The 15,013-nt window shown below is 37.0% G+C and overlaps 1 protein-coding gene across 2 annotated transcripts in view; it reads right to left on the reverse strand.

The window, feature by feature from the left end:
* Positions 1–14,071, reverse strand: part of LOC121318290 (G-protein coupled receptor-associated protein LMBRD2B-like) — a 33,238-nt gene extending 19,167 nt beyond the window's left edge. The window contains exons 1-10 of one of the 2 annotated variants that reach the window (XM_041254807.1): positions 13,919–14,071; positions 9,259–9,485; positions 8,641–8,747; positions 7,483–7,581; positions 7,007–7,180; positions 6,322–6,532; positions 5,718–5,792; positions 3,639–3,752; positions 3,090–3,273; positions 2,254–2,435 (exon numbers count right to left, since the gene is read on the reverse strand). In XM_041254807.1, the coding sequence (XP_041110741.1) occupies positions 2,254–2,435; positions 3,090–3,273; positions 3,639–3,752; positions 5,718–5,792; positions 6,322–6,532; positions 7,007–7,180; positions 7,483–7,581; positions 8,641–8,747; positions 9,259–9,432 (1,320 nt within the window). In that variant the 5' untranslated portion in view covers positions 9,433–9,485; positions 13,919–14,071. Of the gene's footprint in view, positions 1–2,253; positions 2,436–3,089; positions 3,274–3,638; positions 3,753–5,717; positions 5,793–6,321; positions 6,533–7,006; positions 7,181–7,482; positions 7,582–8,640; positions 8,748–9,258; positions 9,486–11,605; positions 11,783–13,918 lie in introns of those variants that run through there. The other variant, XM_041254815.1, reaches the window with a different exon arrangement.
* Between the last annotated feature and the right edge of the window lie 942 nt (positions 14,072–15,013).

A 15,013-nucleotide genomic window follows, 5' to 3' on the forward strand; every position in this document is an offset into this window, starting at 1 on the left:
GGCCTGCCTGACCTTGTTCGGTCCTCATGAGTGCCAGTTTCTTCAAATCGTTTGATGATCTTGGCCACAGCAATTACAGACACATGCAAAGTTCTTGAGATTTGTCTTAAAGATTGACCTTTATTTCTTAAAATAATTACAGACTATCTTTTTTCTTTGCTTAACTGAGCGTATTTTGCCATTTTCTGCTCCCTTACTTTCAGGAATGACAAACTTGTGCCTATGCTACCTATATTTATAGTAATCATGGACCCTCACCTGTTAACAATAATTGGTGACAAAAGGTTAATTAGGTAACATGCCAGTTAACTCAGAGAACATCTAACAAAGACACTTTTATACTTAGGCCAGTGTTCTAACACCGTGTTAAACACATTTCAGACTTTTAACTGACTTGGGTTTCAGACTGAAATCCCCTTGTTTTGGGTGACCATTTCATTGAAATTGACAAGATTTACATTTTCATTTAAAAATTACATTTTTGAATGCAATTCACTTATGATTATCAGCTTATATAAGTACATGTATCATATAATAAAATATTAAGTGTTTATTGACAAGTTTATACACTTAAAAGCATAGATAATCATGAAAAACCTGGTTTCAAGCAGGTGTACTCAAACTTTTGATTGGTACTGTATATACAGTGGCTCTCAAAAGTATTCACCCCCTTGGACTTTTCCACATTTTATTGTGTTACAATATGGAATCAAAATGGATTTAATTAGGAGTTTTTGCCACTGATCAACACAAAAAAGTCCATAATGTCTAAGTGTAAAATAAAATCTACACATTGTTCTAAATTAATTACAAATACAAAACAGAAAATAATTGATTGCACAAGTATTCACCCGCTTGAGTCAATATTTGGTAGAGGCACCTTTGGCAGCAATTACAGCCATGAGTCTAATTGGATAAGTCTCTACCACCTTTGCACATCTGGACACTGCAATTTTTGCCCATTCTTCTTTGCAAAATTGCTCAAGCTCCATCAAGTTGGATGGGGACCTTTGGTGAACAGCAATTTTCAACTCTTTCCACATATTCTCAATTGGATTGAGGTCCGGGCTTTGACTGGACTACTCCAGGACATTGACCTTTTTTATTTTTAAGCCACTCCAGTGTGGCTTTGGCTGTATGTTTGGGGTCAATGTCCTGCTGGAAGATGAATCTTCTCCCAAGTCTTACGTCTCTTGCAGACTTCAGCAGGTTTTTCTCTTTCCACTGCCACCACCATGCTTCACGGTAGAGATGGTGTCCTCAGGATGATGTGCAGTGTTAGGCTTGCGCCAAACAAAGCACTTAGCATTGAGGCCAAAAAGCTCTATTTTGGTCTCATCAGACCATAGAATCTTCTTTCACTTGGTCTCAGAGTCTCCCACATGCCTTCTGGCAAACTCTAGCCAAGATTGGATGTGAGTTTTTTTTCTACAATGGCTTTTTTTGCCACTCTCCCATAAAGGCCGGTTTTGTGAAGCACTCAGGCTATTGTTGCCGTATGCAGTGTCTCCCAGCTCCCAACTCCTTTATAGTTGCCATAGGCCTCTTGGTGGCCTCCTTGACTAGTGCCCTTCTTGCCCGGATACTCAGTTTTTGAGGACGGCCTGTTCTAGACAGATTCACAGTTGTGCCATATTCTCTCCATTTCTTAATAATGGACTTTACTGTGCTCCAGGGGATATTCAATGCCTTGGAAATGTTCTTATATCCTACCCCTGATTGGTGCTTTTGAAGAACCTTATTCCAGATTTGCTTTGAATGTTCCTTCGTCTTCATGATGTTGTTTTTGTTAGGAAATGTACTAACCAACTGTGGGGCCTCCCAGAGACAGGTGTATTTAACGTGAAATCATGGGAAACACTTTAATTGCACACAGGTGGACTCCATTCAACTAATTATGTGACTTCTAAAGACAACTGGTTGCGCCAGAGCTTATTTAGGTGTGTCATAGCAAAGGGGGTGAATACTTATGCAAACAATTACTTTCTGTTTTATATTTGTAATTAATTTCGAACAATTTCTAGATTTTATTTTTCACTTTGACCTTAAACTTTTTTGTGTTGATCAGTGGCAAAAACTTAATTAATTAAATCCATTTTGAGTCCATGTTGTAACACAATAAAATGTGGAATAGTCCAAGGGTGGGGGGTGGGGGGGGTGAATACTTTTGAGAGCCATTGTATGAGGGAATCCGGCATTTCCAGTTTATGTTAAAAGGTGTCCCACAAACGCTTTTAAGCTTGAGTCACTTACCTCGATATACAGGTAGTTGTAGGTCTTCTCAGCCAGCTGAATGAAGACTGCAAAGAGTGAGAGGACGGGCTGGGTGCTGAAGAAAGTACACTCGGACCAAACCACCGCAACAGAAAACAGCGTGACCATCACGGCCAGGATTCGGTAACACCACTGCCGCAAGAGGCACTCCCAGTACCACTCTGTGGAGCCAGACACACACACACACATAGCGACAGCCGTCACACAGGGTCATCGAGGTAGAAAACAGCCAACAGTCTAAAGACATGCTCACCAAGTACTGTATGCTGACTTGCAGAACTCCAGCACAGATGCTGACGAAGACACCAACAAATACCTTTACCAGAACATATTTGTGATACAATACCAAGATAGAACATTTTCAAAAGCTTGGCCATGGCATCACGAATGCCACGTTTACTGAAAGTTCACGAGGGGCAGCAGCAACAATATCCCTACTGCCCATTCCTGAACTTAAGGTGCATCATTTCAGCCCAACCCTGTGTGTATTTACAGCATAGCTTGTATTACAGCATCTACTTCTTACTGATATTGAAAAGAATTGCAAGTGTCAGACAGTTGTATACTCCCCAGCAAACTCATATTGTGTTGAATCCACTATAGAGCCATAATGAGTACAACTGTATTACTTGGCATGGCTCACTGAATAATAATAATAATAATAATAATAATAATAATAATAATAATACATACATACATACATACATACATACATACATACATACAAACAAACAAACTAGTGTACAACAGATACTAAAGGGTTAACCTCGTGTTGCAGAGCTCAGAGCTTACTGCTGCCAGTTCTCTGAACTCACCTACTGTCGGTGTGTAGAGATACCGGGAGATAAAGCCCTCTGGTTCCTGGGGAGTGTAGCTCCTGACAAACTGGTGCGTGCCGCTGGTCTCGTTCTTCGCCACATCCTCCAAGTGGAAAGCTGTCTCCAGAAGAATCTGCCACTGGACACGGGTACGGTTATGCCTCTGCACTGCATAAATCACCTTTTTCAGGAAGTAAGTAGATGAACTGATAACTGAATCATCACTACAAACACATTTTTATTAGGTTAATAACAGTGGACATTTTTTTTTGTCATAACTCTGACCTTGAAGAATGCAATTTTAACCCCAAAACAAATTTTAAAACAGATGTTTTACAACAGAGAACTGTATATAAAATAATTTAAGGTAGCTATGCTGGATATGGGGCTAATACGTATTCCCCTATCATAGAACAAAATAAACAACAAAAGCATTTTTTTTGTTAAATATCTTTTCCTTATGCTTAATGCACCATAATAAATTGATGTTTTAACCTTTATTCCTAAGTAACCCAGGAAACAAGTTTATCAAATTATGTACAGTACCTGTTTATGCAGCTTAACCAAACTTTTCTCACTTGGATACACGTTTTGCTTCTCATCAAAATCTTCATAATCATCCATGTTCCGTCCCATTTTCTCCTGGTACTCGGTGGGGCACTACAGAGGCCATTGAAAAACATTAAAACGACATTCAATTAGAGATCTGAATAAATGGCAACATGGTCTTCCATGAAAAATTAAAAATGCCAAAAACCAGTGCTTGAGCAGTACTTAGTACGAGCTTGTGATCTGCTGGGGTTAAACCCATTCATCTAGAGATGATGGATTTAAAAAAAAAAAACAATGTACAAACATGCACATCTGCATTAACAGTGTCAGTAAGGGATACCCTTAAATAGACTCTTAATACCATCTACATTTTCAGAAGATATCATTTCTCATCTTTTTAATATCATGTTATGTGTTCTGTATAATTATACACTGCTGTTTCTGTTTAGATCAGGCTTACTGATATCCCTTTTTTAACCACAGGGTCTGCTTTGAAACAGACTCCTAAAAGCAGTTTTGGAAGTAGCTTAACAAATGACTCCACTAAGGTTGGGCAACTCTAATTTGTGCCCCTTCTGAAACTGAATTTGTAAATGGAAAGCCTCTATATAACATCACAGTTGCACAGTGGGTACAAATTACAGCTGCACACGCCAAGTGGTCATTATTCAAACCACCACTCTTCAGAAAATTTAGCTTTTGGAAGCAGACCTAGTAGGAGAAAGATAATGTTAGTTATGAAGTCAGGTAAATGAAGACCAAAGAAAAAAAAAAAACATCACAAACAAAGTATACAAAAACATACAATAGGATTTTAAAACAGAAAAAAGCTAAATATTCAAGGGATTAAACTATCCATTTAGGAGATCTGGGATTCTTTTACAACAAAGGCTTATGGATTTTTAAATCTCCCCACAGCATATGGAATCTCTTTGTCTGAAGAGCTCCTCTGTCTCTGCAGAAGAATTCCTGCAAATCTGGAAACAGCTACTGGTAGATCCAGTATGACCAGGATTTTAACAGGGAATCCCAAGCAACACTGGGACTTAGTTCCTTAACACAAGTTTCCTTTTTTAAGTATTCTGCATTCTTAAGGCCTCACACTGCATGCGATGCGACATGCAATATGGAAAAATATAGGATTGGTGTCTATTTTTGCAATTTTGTGGTGGGGTAGCTAGGGAACTGACCACTGAGAAACAGCTTCCCTTGCGTGCCTTCGGTAAACAATGGCAGAATTATTCCTGGTTTAAAAGGCATTTCATATGCAGACAGGCTAAAACAATTTAATCTATTCAGTCTTGAACAAACAAGACTACATGGCAATCTGATTCAAGCATTCAAAATTCTGAAAGTTATTGACAATGTCAACCCAGGGGGCTTTTTCGACTTGAAAAAAGAAACAACCTTTCTTATGTTCTTATGTTCTAATAAAAGGACACAGAAATTACAAAGAGATGGCAATGAGAGAGAACATCTGGCAGTCCATTTCCAGGGAACTGGTTATAGCTGTTGTGTAAGATTAGTTTACCTTTACTAAAATAAGTAGTCTGAAAAACTATTATGTTCTACATTTTTATTAGCTGTATAACAGGACTATCAAGTGTGTGATTTTCTTCCAGCTGATGATACAATCAGGAGGCAAGTCGCCTATCACATCACTCGTGCCTGTTGCCGCTGGTGTGAAAGGTAGCGTCGCAGTGAAATTACCACTTTATCGCAGGACAAACTGCATCGCGTCCTGTGTGTGGAGACCTTTACTGATATATGGAAGGCAATGTATTGTAGTGAAGTTCATTACACACGTGTACAAAAATGTAATATACTGTATGTACGGGAATTAAGGTGAAAACCCATAAATTACCAAAAACTATAAATGATGCTGTTTTAAATCACTGCATGTACAGCAGTTTTGGAATCAGAAACAATATGGAAGCCAAGACAGCACTGACGTCCTGCAACTGGTTTGGGTTTTAGTCTCCATTTTCCTAGCACTAAAGCAGGTGCACACATTTCTGTACCCAAGATTACTTCTCGTCATGATAGAATGAGAAATAATATTTTTAGCCTTACCTTTTTAAGAATAGTATCAATGTTTTTTCTCATGGGGTGGTTGTACTTTATGCATTCGCTGATTTTACGAACCTCCTATAGAAAAATAACAAAAGGACAGCTCGGTTTGACTACGGCTCACTGATAATAAAAAAGAATAATATCAAAATATCAAAAGCCAGCTTTTGAAATTGCATTCCGATTCCAGCTCATTCAGTCCTGTAGCTTTATTACATTTTAAAGAGCAAATGAAGGCCAAGCTTCACATAACTTTTTTTTTTTTTTTTTTTTTTTTTTTTTAAATCTCCTCTTTCCTTTTATGATTAAATGTCTACTGGCAGCAATGCAGCCAGGGAATAGCCGAGAGAGACAGCTACTTCTGGTAAAGTATGCGCTTTCAAAACCACTAGAAGCCGCTCCCTTGCACTCGTTGTTTGAGAGGTGGTAAAATATTCTCCTAATGTTCTTCAACTTGAAATATAAAGTGGGAAGGAAAAATAGTCCTACAGATGGAAACAAGCATTTCCAGGATTCTTGAAAATACAGAAAACTGTATGGATTACAGCCAGGACAAAAGTAAGAGGTACATACATATCTCCACATAACAGAGAATGTACTGGCATACCTCCATTGCATCCTCCAAGCTTTCCTCTGCATCAGCTTTTTCTGTCATCAGTTTAGCTGCCTTGAAGTAGGTTTTCATCAGCAAGTGTCCTCGCCTTGATGCATTCCAATAGGAGCGTGGGATTTCCACCAGCCCATAGCCCAGCAGCAGCACCAGGAGGAACAGACCCCAGGTGTTGGCTGCTGTGATCCCAATTGTTTGCAACTGGTACCTGAAACACAGTATTTCATACAGGTAAATATGCCTGGCGTAGCTCACTAAAATACTTTGCAGACAAAACACAAAACTGTTACAACAATCGATGTTGTATTAAAAAGCACAAACTCACAACAGTGGCATATGTCATTATTGATATTTTTTTGAAAATTACGTTCCCTAAATGCATAGCTGTGTTGTCAATTCTTACATATAAGCAGACCACTAAATATACTGTAGGTTGCCACCATCCAGTAGATTTATTGGCGTTTTTTTGGATAACGGCCAAATGCAACCCAAAACATCTACAAGAGGCTAGGATGTACGATAATAGTTTAATGAAGATTGGTGCAAAATGAAGGCAGTTATCACATTCTCCTTGTAAAGCAAGAGAGACAGACATGCAGGCAGATGGACAAACAGAGGGGCAGCGAATAACGATTCCTATCTTTTGAACGAGGACCGTTTAAAAAAAAAAAAAAAAACTTACCAATCAAGGTGCCCAATCAAGTTTGGGTGTACAGCTACATAGATTAACAGAGATCCGAAAATCAGCAGATATGTCCCATAATAGATTGCATTCTCAATCAGGGCAGTTTTGATTTTCCCTGTGATGGAAAACCCTCCTGACCTTGCATAGGATTGCATGAAAGGTAACAAGAGCCTGCAAGAAACAGTTAAGAAAATACAAACATGGGCATGTACTGAAGCAAGTGTCACAGAGTGATAAAATATACGAAGCCCTGTGACAATAGCAAAAGAGCTATCCAGGATTAGCATGAACTTGAATACACAACATCCAGACTCTCCATTTTATATACTGCAACGCCATACCAATTACAACAAAAAACATCTGTGTAAAAAAACCAAAAAAAAAAAACCACACACAATGTGCATGTGTAAAATGTGTTCAGTAATAAAAATAAAAAAAGAAACACACACAAACTGGTTTTATTGATAACTTACCAGGTCAGGCACTGGGATGTCCAGTAGACCACACGCCAAAATATGGGCATAATACCATCTGGAATGTAGCTCCATGGTTTGTAACACTCTTTGCGTAACCTTTGAAACAACGACAGGAATATTTTAGGTGTCACAATGTGTATCACTGTAACAAAAAATAAACCATATAGCATGGACAAATAGGCCATATAGAGAGGACTAATAGAAGTAAAGCCTAGTTCTGGAAGAAAAAAAAACTAACATACAGTACATCCCCCACACATACACATGTAAATCATCAGTACTGCTGAAATACAAAAACACATGCTGTCCTGCTGTACAAGATCAGTTTTGCATTCACAGAACAAAATCATCTAAAAAGATACATTCTTGTGCCATGAACACCACCTGTTTTTTCTGAATCATTAGCTGTGTGAAAACTGCTCGTTTCAACAGACTTAACTAGTTTTGCCAATATGCATTTGAAATTGAATCTGGGTGTTTTGTGGCACTAAATCACTGCCTTGAACAAAGAGAAACCTCTCAACATTCAGAATGTGCTACGGCATTATCATCACCAATATACACCATCAAAGAAAGAAAAACTTGCTTTCTGATAAAAATGCATACCAAATCACGAAATCCAGATGCGTCTTACAGCCCCATTTATACTCAAATACAATGAAACAATAAAACCACCTATATCACAGACCAAACCAATATATTACCACCAGCTAAAATCTGCCGATTTTATTTTGGCTTTTATTGTAAGAACATACAATGAGCAATAATATGCATCAGCTGAATATTAGTTACAGATCCCCATAGTGTTTGAACTGTAGAACCCCAGAAAAGAAAAGCTTGTGCACAGTGTGTACTATACACACACATTTTATATATATATATATATATATTATATATATATATATATATAATATATATTATATATATATTATATATATATATATTTAATTATACCTTTTTTTTTTTTTTTTTAAAAATCCGTAGCCCTACTATTCATTCAAAACTAAGGGAGAATCCAGAATCCAATGACCTTTGTTTCTGAATTCAATACTCTGTGTTGTGTTAATGAAAGCCCATACTTGTTTGAATCCCAGTTCTAGAAGTGATCCTCAAAATACAGATAGTGCTATAATGTAATCAGAGTTCCCTTCATACCCTGCTGGAGTGGTGCTGTCATTTCTTGTAGACTGACTGGAATGAGCTGTTACTGCAGAATTGGTAGAATGTTCTTCACTATCAATCTTGCACTGCTTGTAAATAGTCTGAAAAAAATAAAACAAAACAAAAAAGCTGGTTTTGTTGTCGTTGGTCATTATAAGCTGTGGTAGGAAAGACTTGGGAGAATTTACCACCTTAGTTCGAGACTTGAACTACACTAGTGAAGTTACTGAATAAAGGTATTAAGGTATTGAATGTGGGGTCTAAAGTAGGCTTGTCAATTTTCTGCATCCTAATTGGCTGCTGTCCAATTAAACATGGCTAAAAGAGTTTGTCGTCTTGTATGTTAGATAGAGAAAGCAATCTAATCTAATCCTCGAACCTGTTAATGTATATATAATACACCTTGAACTGCCTAATTCTAATAATGATAGTCCACATATAACCGTTCTTTAAAAAAATTAAAACTGCTATTTTGGTTCACATACCCCTTGTGCCAAACAGTTACAGTATTAGTTCTCAAAAGTGCATGACAGGAATGGTGAACGTGAGGAAGATTTACATTCATCTAAAACACAAATAATGTTTTGAGTGTGCCACTAAAGAGATCCTTACCGTGCTGACATCCAGCGGGAGAATGAAGACGATGAGGAAGCAGAGGTACCAGGCTAACAGCGTGCCAAAGAGCACCATCTTATGCTGCTTCTTAAAATCCCCATATCGGTGAAGCAGGAACAACGCCAAGAAGAAAACAACCACAATTTCGATTCCTAAAGCTGCCCCGCTCATGGTTCAACTGACAGTTATTGGATCCCAGTTATAGCTGGTGGTTCATAACGTGTCTGAAAAGAGAAGATATACCGAGCATCAAAATAAACTTATCACTGTTATAACTCATTTATTATTTTCTTTTTTTTAAAAAAGATATATAAATGATGGACATTGACCAAATGTTTTTGGTTTCTTTTTAATCACACCATCATTCACCTTTGACCTTGACACTCTTGAGTGACTATGACTGAAGCATATGCACTTAATCACCTAATTAGTGAGATAGTTGATTGGACACTGGATATGGAGTGATTTCAGCTGTTGAATTGTAAGCTAGAATAAAAGCAATAACGAAAATCACAAAAAAAACAAAAAACAATATGCCACGTATGTCAAGAGAGCAGCACCTTTTGGCATGTTTTGGCGGGACTACAGCAGCGTACTGTGACTTGGCATCTAGGGTGCTCACAGCCAGCAATTTCAAACCTGGCGAGATGGTATAACCAGACACACTATGTCAACGACAGGCCACGAACTGGGAGACACACCGAGAGTCGTAACACCTGCCCAAGATCGACAGATCATTTTGCAGCATCTTCGTGATGTCAATTGTTAATCAGCACAATAAAAAGTCACTGCACCTGCTCCAAAACAGAGTTTGTCATTTTTGATCAATTCTGGTGAATTTTATTCAAATATAAGTGATAACTTTATTTTGATGCTCAAATATAAGTGACAAGTTTCTTTTGATGCTCAGTATACATTTAAATTCTCGGTTCCAACATAACATGAATTGATAGTCAGGTGTCACTTCTGACTGTATAAGAACAAAATAAGTATTAGGAGGCCTTCTGGGGTGATCCTTTTGAAATAGGAAAGAAGGGAACAGTGAGTTTCAAAAAACAAACAGATAGTTCCAACAAAATACTGAGCGTACATTACAAACATACACGAGCACTAGGAGTGCCGAGGTTAAATGTGAAGGACAGTTCAGACTTATTAGACCACAATCTTCAGATACTGTAGCAAATTGGTTAGAATGGACACATGGTTTAGATACGAGCAATGGGCCTAGAACACTGATGAATGCACTGGATATATCGTCTGTCTACTTGACTTACTTTTCTTAAAGGAAGGATTTCCCTGAGAAAACAATTCAAAAGTATGACCGTCACTGCTGCTGTAGAGTACTAATGTATGTCAAATAAATGGCTGTAGGCTTTGTAATAACTTCTGTGTTCTGCAAGCTCTAGGAACATCTCTGTGCTCGATCTCCCGGCATGTAGAAATTGACAGCCACACATTTCTGTACAGTTGATTCACTGCAGCCTATAGGTTGAGTAACAGCTGACACTGCACATGATCTTAATGTAACACAGCTGGAAGTAATAAGAAACACTCAATAGATTCATTTAGAAAACTTCAAAGGGAAGCTGTAGTTTCCCTTACTTTATAATGGTTTTAAATTCCCTTTCCATGTGTCTGGGGTATAGATGTAAGCGACTGAAAGAAACTAGAATTTGGCCAACTACAACAAAGTTGCTATGTGCTACCCACAAGAACTACACTTTAAACTGAAAGGGAATAGAAAGACATTGTTTTCTAAACACTGCTTTAACTTACTATTTAAAATGTTTTAAGAATAAAATGCAGATTGATATTCTTCAGAATTGCTTAGAAATGTGAAACTTTATTGTAGTTATAAAAATATATGTTTCCTCATAACTATAGTTTCTATGTTTGTTTGTGCATAACTATTGGAAAATTGAGGCTGTTGTATTTTACTGGTGTTGGAGTCATGTGGAAGACAAGAAGGCAGTGTAAAAAAACACATTATACTGCATCACGTGCTATTCAAAGCTTTGTACAACATTAGGTATGAGTTATGAGCTATGAGGTATGAGTTAGGTGAAAATTATTAAAAACGCCCAAAAGCAAAATTACAAAAACTGCTAATAAGTTATATAATTCTGAGTAACTTGCGAGCATGTGTGCAGTTTCCATAAATGGACAAAATTAATTAACCTAAATGGTTTAACAATGCCTGACTGCAACAAGAGTAATGATCCCCATCTAGCAATCAAGAGACCAAATAAACAAATCCTCAGATTAGATCAGTGTTCTGTGACCCAAGAACAAACCAAACGACTGGCATAAAGCGACCCAATACAAGACAAATACAAGAAAGTACCTTTAGAACAGAATGTGCTCCTGGAGAAGAGTTCAGAACTTAGCCAAGACATGGACAGACAAGGAGGTAACTGACTCAAGTGCTCCAATTGATTACAAACCTTAAGTGAATAGTCTCCTTGTACTGTATACAGTATAACTTACTGACACATTATTCACAGAAAGGTTGGAACAGTTCCACTTTCACATCAGCCTTAGCAAAAATTACAAAGGAATGACAAAGGTCTGTAGTCTTCAAGGGCTACGGGGATAGGGAGTGGTTGCCTACAGAAGTTTGTCTCTGTACTGAGGAGATGAATTTGTATTGTATTGTATTGTCTAACCTTTGTTATTTTGGTACTTTCAAATGTTAAGTTATAGCTTGCAAGTTCTTTATTTGAACTGGTACATTGCTTTCTTAAACAATCAATAAAAAAAAACACTCAGAGTTTACACCTAATGCAAGGTGTATTTCAGGCAGAAGTAAAAGAGCACATTCACAGCTTTCACAATTTTGTAACAAGATTTTAATGCCATAGATACTAAACTGTCTAAGCATTTAGCCCAGGGGTAGAAGACAGGTTTTTTCACTTCTTGACAACCATTTCAGTGAAATTAGTATTTGGAATATTGCCTTAAATACAGAACAAAGGAGTGGCATGCTAAATATTGTTTGCCAAGAACATTTTGCAGTTGCAATGTTTATTTGTAATAACATTGGAAGATAAGACATTTTTAACCAATTACTAGCATAATATATTGGAAACCTGAATTTCCAACAAGTTTACAAGCAGAACCACATGGTTTTTGTTCACTTCAGTGGGACTGCTGTTTGGCTGTCCTTGCCTTGCCATTTTAATTTAACATAAAAGTGTTTAAGTTAATAAAATAGGCAAATTGGATAAACTCATCAACCCTGAGTACTATCTCTGAAGTTAACACAGGAACATGGGGTGTTTTTTTTTTTGTTTGTTTTCTATACCTTTAGCTGAGTGAACGCTAGCTGAGTGAACGCATCAGCTGTCAAGATCACAAAAGGCCTTTTTAGGTGACAAGTGGGAACTGATGGTAAAGCAAGTTCCTCTTCCAGGGCAATTCATAGCACTGGTGAAGGTTTATTTACCCTCAATTCCCTCTTTTCCTCAGAAGAGACCTTTGTGGTCTAGAAAGATACTGTTATTTTAAACAGCTATATATTCACATGATTTGAATTAAAGGCATCACCAAAAATCCCTTTGTTGTGATTCTCATATGTGGACTAGCACAGCACTTCCTACCACAAACAAGATTTGAAATGATTACATAGCAGCAATGTCTTTTTTTTTTTTTTTTTATTTAACTGCAGTAGCCTGATGGCAACTGTATATGCACTATTGAACTGTAAAGAGCAAAGTACTTAGTACTTGCCATAGTGACTAATCGGGTTGAAGGAAGATAAGTATTTTACTGTCCTTAAATTTAGAGATGAGAAAATTTGTGTTTTTTCTAACAAAAGAATAAATAAAATTATACTGTGTGTTATAAAATTGGTGTAATGTATATGACTATATATATATATATATATATATATATATATATATATATATATATATATATATATATAGAGAGAGAGAGAGAGAGAGAGAGAGAGAGAGAGAGAGAGAGAGAGAGAGAGAGAGAGAGAGAGAGAGAGACGGTCATCCCATCGAGACCCCATTAAACCTTTATATATATCTATATATATATATTATATAGATCTATATCAATATATATATATATATATACATTATGTAAGTGCTCCCACAGTCTAAGGGTGTCACAGATACAGTTACAATAAAAAAATATATATTTCACCAATAAGAAGTTTCTTCGTTCCCTAAAACCAGGGATGTTTGGAGCATGTTTAATATTAGTATTAATTAGTTGACTGATGATTGGGTTTACTGCTGATCCTAGTAACACGACAGGCTTAGCACCCAAACCCTATTAAAACGAAGTTGACTATATAAGTTACATTAACAAAGAACGAGTACGTAATACTAATGCTAATTTTTTATCGTATTAGTGTGCACTGGGTTCCGCATTCACTGTGTAGTCCGTATATGTGCTGTTGTTTTCTAATTGAACACTTGCTGATTTGCTGACTGGCAAAGACACATGTGTCTCAACCAGAGTCTGTCCAATATACATATCTGGAATCCCTACCTACAACGCTGTACATCGCAATATAAAAAGCCCACTCCATGAGCTTTGTTGTTTATTTTTCCAGGTTTTTGATTTATTTATTTATTTTACATCACCACTAACATCTGATTGGTTATTTGTATTTGACAAATAAAATCCAACATTATCTTACCTCTTACGCGATGCCTGTCAGTAATGATGTATATAGCACTACCACTTGTAATGTTTCAAATTATTAAATTTAAGCAATCCTGTGATAGGTATGTTCTATGAAAGCAGACGCGTCATACCATACTCGCTGTAGTTGCTTGCCTGGGATATCACGCTCGGGCTACTGAGGCTGCTGGGACATGTAGTCTTCAAAATGGACTACCAAATGAGTTGCACGCCACAAGTTAGTATGGAAAACTATCAGTCCCAGAAGTCATTGAGAAACATCGCGACGGTTTCGCCGACGTTTCACATGGGGTTTCAGCTGATTCACAATTTTATTTTGTTTTTGGAAGCTATCCATAATTTAGAATTGCGACAACACCAAAATTGCTAGCCATGACCAAACATCCTAGTTTTTGTTATGTCTTCCGTCTCTAGCAGGGAATTTTGGTTAACAGGTACTGTATATCATTGTCATATTATTGGTACGTTTGAAAACCAAAACATTTAAAAGTGTACTGTTCAGAAAATTACCGTTAACACATACACAACCGTCCAGTATTACGAGATAATATTGTTCCCCAAAAGTGTAGCAGTGGGATCATACAAATTGTGTAACCTTGTTTTAAACGAGCATCATTTTTATTCAGTAAAGACATACCAGAAGGGGAAATATATTGTGGCATTGTCACACATTACACTCAGCACTTTGTTCACCATTGACCCTAAATATCCCCCATTCAGCTGATCTAATTAGCATGGGCTGTTTCATCTACGACTCGGTGCGTTTTCGACGTTTAGGGCCTTGAAAGGCTGTGTTTCCTTTGTACATTTTAAGACATTTGTTTGAAAAGGTATTTCATATAAGCTAATCCGGCATGTCTTGAGGTTTTGATAGGTTATTACTGTATAATTTTGTTTTTATTTACAGGTTTTATTTTATATGCTTAGTTGCGTTTCTATTTGTTTTGGTGGACTTATCCTGAAAAAGTTCAATATTAATTCATGTGGTTCTTTAGGTGTGGAGGAACACCAGTGATTTTTAAAAACTGGATTAGATTTATATTGTCTACTATGTTCAAGTACACAGAAAAACTGACATATACTTAATATA

This window comes from Polyodon spathula, chromosome 1 (genome assembly GCF_017654505.1).
Source record: "Polyodon spathula isolate WHYD16114869_AA chromosome 1, ASM1765450v1, whole genome shotgun sequence".
NCBI classification, from domain to species: domain Eukaryota; kingdom Metazoa; phylum Chordata; class Actinopteri; order Acipenseriformes; family Polyodontidae; genus Polyodon; species Polyodon spathula.